At 39.9% G+C, this 4,448-nt stretch overlaps 1 protein-coding gene across 1 annotated transcript in view; it reads right to left on the bottom strand.

The window, feature by feature from the left end:
* Positions 1-4,226, bottom strand: part of phf19 (PHD finger protein 19) — an 18,471-nt gene extending 14,245 nt beyond the window's left edge. Inside the window, exon 1 of the mRNA XM_031879207.1 lies at positions 3,845-4,226. Coding sequence (XP_031735067.1) covers positions 3,845-4,226 — 382 coding nt within the window. The remainder of the gene's footprint in view (positions 1-3,844) is intronic.
* Positions 4,227-4,448: the final 222 nt, after the last annotated feature.

Genomic DNA, 4,448 nt, shown 5'->3' with positions numbered 1-4,448 from the left:
GGGGGGTAGTTCTAGGTTAGTGGCCTTAGTGGTAAGTTTGGATTGAACGGATGATTTGAGTTGCAGATATTCCAAAAATTGATTGCTCCTGATGCCGTACTTCTGAACCAAGTGGGGGAATGAAACCATGGTGTTATTATTGAAGATGTGTTTCAGATGAGTGATGCCTTTAGCGGACCATGTGTGGAGATTAAGAGGTGTCTTGTGACTTAGAAAATCAAGATTGTTCCATATGGGAGTAAAATTTGAAGGTGCAAAAGTGATGTTGGTGATTTTGTGGAATTTCCACCAGGCTGTCAGAGTTTCTGCTACTGTTAGTGTTTTGAAACAAGGATGGCATTTGATAGATTGGCTTAAAAATGGTAGGTCAGAAATCTGAATGTCCTTACAAACTGTCTGTTCTATATCTAACCATGTGTTGTCTGATTGGTTGGGGTGGATCCATTTAAGAATGTATTGAAGTTTATTTGCTAGAGAGTAGTGAAAAAAATGTGGAGCTTCAAGTACTCCTTGTGTTTTTGGTTTTTGTAGAATGGCCAGTTTAATTCTTGGTGTTTTATTTTTCCAGTAGAATTTAGTAATGATTGAGTCAAGTGATTTGAACCAGGAGTGAGTGGGTTGAGATGGTATCATTGTGAATAGGTAATTTATTTTAGGAAGTATTGTCATTTTAACTGTAGCTATTCTGCCCATGAGTGATAATGATAGGTTCATCCAGCGGAGGAGGTCGTCATTTATTGTTTTAAGTAATGGAGTGAAGTTGAGTGTGAACAGCTCTGACAGCCTGGGGGAAATATGTATTCCCAAATACGTGATGGCACCTGTGCAAAAAGGGATAGGTGGTGTATGGGCTGCCCCATCACAACTGTTACTATCTAATGGAAGGATGGATGATTTACTCCAGTTAATGGAGTAGTTGGAGATATTGGAGAATGATTCCATGACTTTAATAGTTTCCTGTAGTGATGAGTAGGGGTTTTGTAGGAAGAGCAATATATCATCTGCATAGAGACTAATCTTGTGATGGGTGTTGAGTGTTTGAATTCCTTTTATGTAGATATTCTGACGAATGGCTGCAGCTAACGGTTCAATGAAAATGGTGAATAGTGAGGGAGAGAGTGGGCATCCTTTAATGTGCTTGTGAGAAATGCCCAGTTTACTCTGTCGAAAGCTTTTTCTGCATCTAGGGAGGCTATGATGGTACCAGTTTGTTGTAATGATGAGTAATTGATTAAATTAAACAGTCTGCGTGTGTTAGTGGATGAATGTCTACCTTTGATAAAGCCGGTTTGATCTGGATGAATTATGGATGGAGTGACTTTGTCCAATCTGTGAGTTAGTGCCTTAGTGATGATTTTAATATCTACATTGAGAAGAGAAATGGGATGGTAACTAGAAGGAAGAGTTGGATCTTTGTTTGGTTTGAGAAGGAGTGATATACTGGCTGTGTTCATGTTGGCTGGAAATTGCAAATTTTGTTTTATTTCAGTTAACATTTTGTTAAAGAGTGGAGCTAGAATGAACCAGAAGTGTTTATAGAACTCAGCAGGGAAGCCATCGGGACCTGGTGCTTTGTTATTGGGCATAAGATTGAGTGCAGTAAAAAGTTCGTCCTGTGTTAAGGGTGAGTCAAGTATGTTGATTTGTTCTTTGTTAAGCTGTGGTAGATCAATGCTGTTGAGAAATGAGTTGATGTCTTCTTGATTTGGGTTATTTTTAGATGAATATAGATTGCCATAAAAACTTCTGAAGATTTTATTTATTTCATCGGGTGAATTTGTGGGCTTCCCTGCAGAGTCCTTGATGATTGAGATTGTTGTCTTTTCTTTATTTCGTTTAATTTGATTTGCCAAATATTTACCGGATTTATTGCTATGGTGAAAATGTTCTTGTCTAAGTCTGTGTATGAGGAATTGAGTTTTATTATTTATAATTTCATTTATTTGGAATTTGTACTTTCTTAATTCGTTCTGGGTTTCCGTTGTTGGGTTACTTGCATTAATGGTTTCGAGTCGGTTGATTTGTTGTTCCAGTTCAGCTTCTTGTTGTTCTTCTTTCTTTTTTTGTAAACGGAGAATGAAATGATTATTCCTCTTAAAACTGCTTTCCATGTTTCCCACAGAAGGGTTGGTGATGACTCTGGGGAATCATTTATTTGTAAGAAGGATGCCCACTCTTTTTTAATAAGACTGTCAAACTGAGGGTCTTTGAGAAGAGATGTATTGAAGCGCCATCTAGTGATAGGTTTATGTAGGGTAACTCTGTTCCATATAAATGTTATGGGAGCATGGTCGCTAATAATGATAGGATGGATTTTCGAGTCTGAAATATTAGATATGATTGAATTGAGGAAGAAGTCAATGCGTGAGTATGAGTGGTGAACTGGTGAGAAGAATGAGTATTCTCTTGAGTTTGGGTGTTGTAATCGCCAAATATCGCCAAGACCAAAATCACTCATGAACTGTTTTATCGTGTCTGTGGATTGCCAGGTACGCTTATTATTTGGATTTTTAGATCCGTCTACTGATGGGTCGATAACTGTGTTGAAATTGCCTCCTATTATGACTGGGCAGTTACAAATGTTTGCGAAGGATGAAAAAAAATTATGAAAAAAGGATGGGTCATCAGTGTTTGGGCCATAAACATTACAGATTGTGACTGGACTATTGTTGATGGATATGTTTATAATGATAAAACGGCCTTCAGGATCGGTGATGGTGGAGTTATGGACAAAAGAAACTTTTTTGTTAATTAAAATACATACCCCTCTTTGTTTTGTGTTATAGTGAGCCGAGAATGAGTGAGTGAATTGTGGTGATTTAAATTTGTTGTGGTCTGATTCTGAGAGGTGTGTTTCTTGTATTAAGCATATATCTGCTTGCAGTTTAGCCAGATGATTCAAAACTTTTATTTTTGTTTGCCTGAGAACCAATTCCACGGATATTCCAGGTTAAGAATTTGATAGATGACATGTTGACTGGGTTAATATAGACTGAACATTAATGTTGATAAGTGTGTGTGTGTGTGCGTGTGACAGAGAGTGTGTAAATATCACAGCAGGACCTTCAGACACTGTATCAGGGAGAAACAAACACATATAGGAACATGAACACAACAAAGTAAGTAAAACAATACACAAAACAAAAATACAAAGGAGTGTGTGGTCCAGATAGGGTTTCATACTGTCTGGCACATTGAGATGTAGGTGCAATACTATACAGTATAATAATCGAAACAGTGCAATGCGGAGAAAAGAGAAGGGGCATACCTAAACTACGGAGGGGGGTTATCATGTGTGGATGTGTGTGTGTGTATGCGGAGCCGTAGGGGCGAGAGAGAGAGAGAAAGAGAGAGAGAGAGAGAGAGAGAGAGAGAGAGAGAGAGAGAAAGAGAGAAATAGAGAGAGTGTGTGGGGGGGTCTAGAAAAGCCAGGGGGTGACGTCCTTATCGCGGTACAATTGTCCATCTATGTATAGTTTGTCCAGTGATATTATTGCTTTCTTTCCTTCTTTCATCATGTGTTTACGGATTGGAAACAAAACTTTGCGTCGTTGCATGATTTCTTTGGGATATTGATCGTTGAGTCCATAGTCCGTTCCTTTGAGCTGCCTGCCTTGTTGTCTGACCTGATCTTTTTGTTTGTAGTGTTCAAACTTAGCGATGATTGGCCGTGGTCGGTTATTGTTGTTCCTTGGTCCCAGACGGTGTACGCGATGGAATGTGATGTTGTTGACGGTCTCTGAGAGTAGTTTGAGTTGTTTGGACATGAATTCTTTGATTGATTTTTCGGGGTCTTCTGTGGTTTGTTCGCTAATGCCGGTGAAAACTAGATTGTCTCTCATACTGCGTGCTTGTAAATCCAGGATGGTTTCTTTCATAGCTTTGTTGTCGGCAGTAACAGAGGTGAGCTGGGTGGTTATCGTTTTGACAGAATGATGAAGTGACTTGTTGTCTTGAGTGAGTGTGTCGATTTGGTTCTGACTGAATTCCAGGCTGTGGCGCAGAGCCTGGAATTCCTGGTGTAGGACTTCGATGAGCGAGAGTCTGGAGTCAAAGCCGGAAAGTTTATTTTCAATGGACATGAGTATGTCGCTTACCTCGGAGCAGCATGGAGGTTTTGGTGAGGTGGATGGAGTTGTACCTGTGCTGAAGTGTGAATCAGGACGGGGTCTTTTGCTGTATGAAATGGGTGTTTCTTCGGTGTCGCCGGTCTTGTCCTCTTCCATGATGTAGATTCGGTTGAAGCACTCGTCAATATATTCCTCCAGATGATCCAGTTCGATTGATATTGTAGTCCAGTTTTGATTGAAATAGATAATGGGTGACGGGGAAAAGAAAGAGTTTTAAGTCCGATGAGAAAGTTTGTTTCGATAGTATTCTAGCAGCTGGGGGCCGCCATCTTGGGTCTCGCACCGTCTCGTGAGAGTTACGCTCAGACACGCATCAGC

This window comes from Anarrhichthys ocellatus, unplaced genomic scaffold, assembly GCF_004355925.1.
Source record: "Anarrhichthys ocellatus isolate YVR2014 unplaced genomic scaffold, GSC_Weel_1.0 scaffold235, whole genome shotgun sequence".
Lineage (NCBI taxonomy): Eukaryota > Metazoa > Chordata > Actinopteri > Perciformes > Anarhichadidae > Anarrhichthys > Anarrhichthys ocellatus.
Note: the sequence above shows the minus strand (reverse complement) of the source record. Positions and strands in the feature narration are given on the sequence as shown.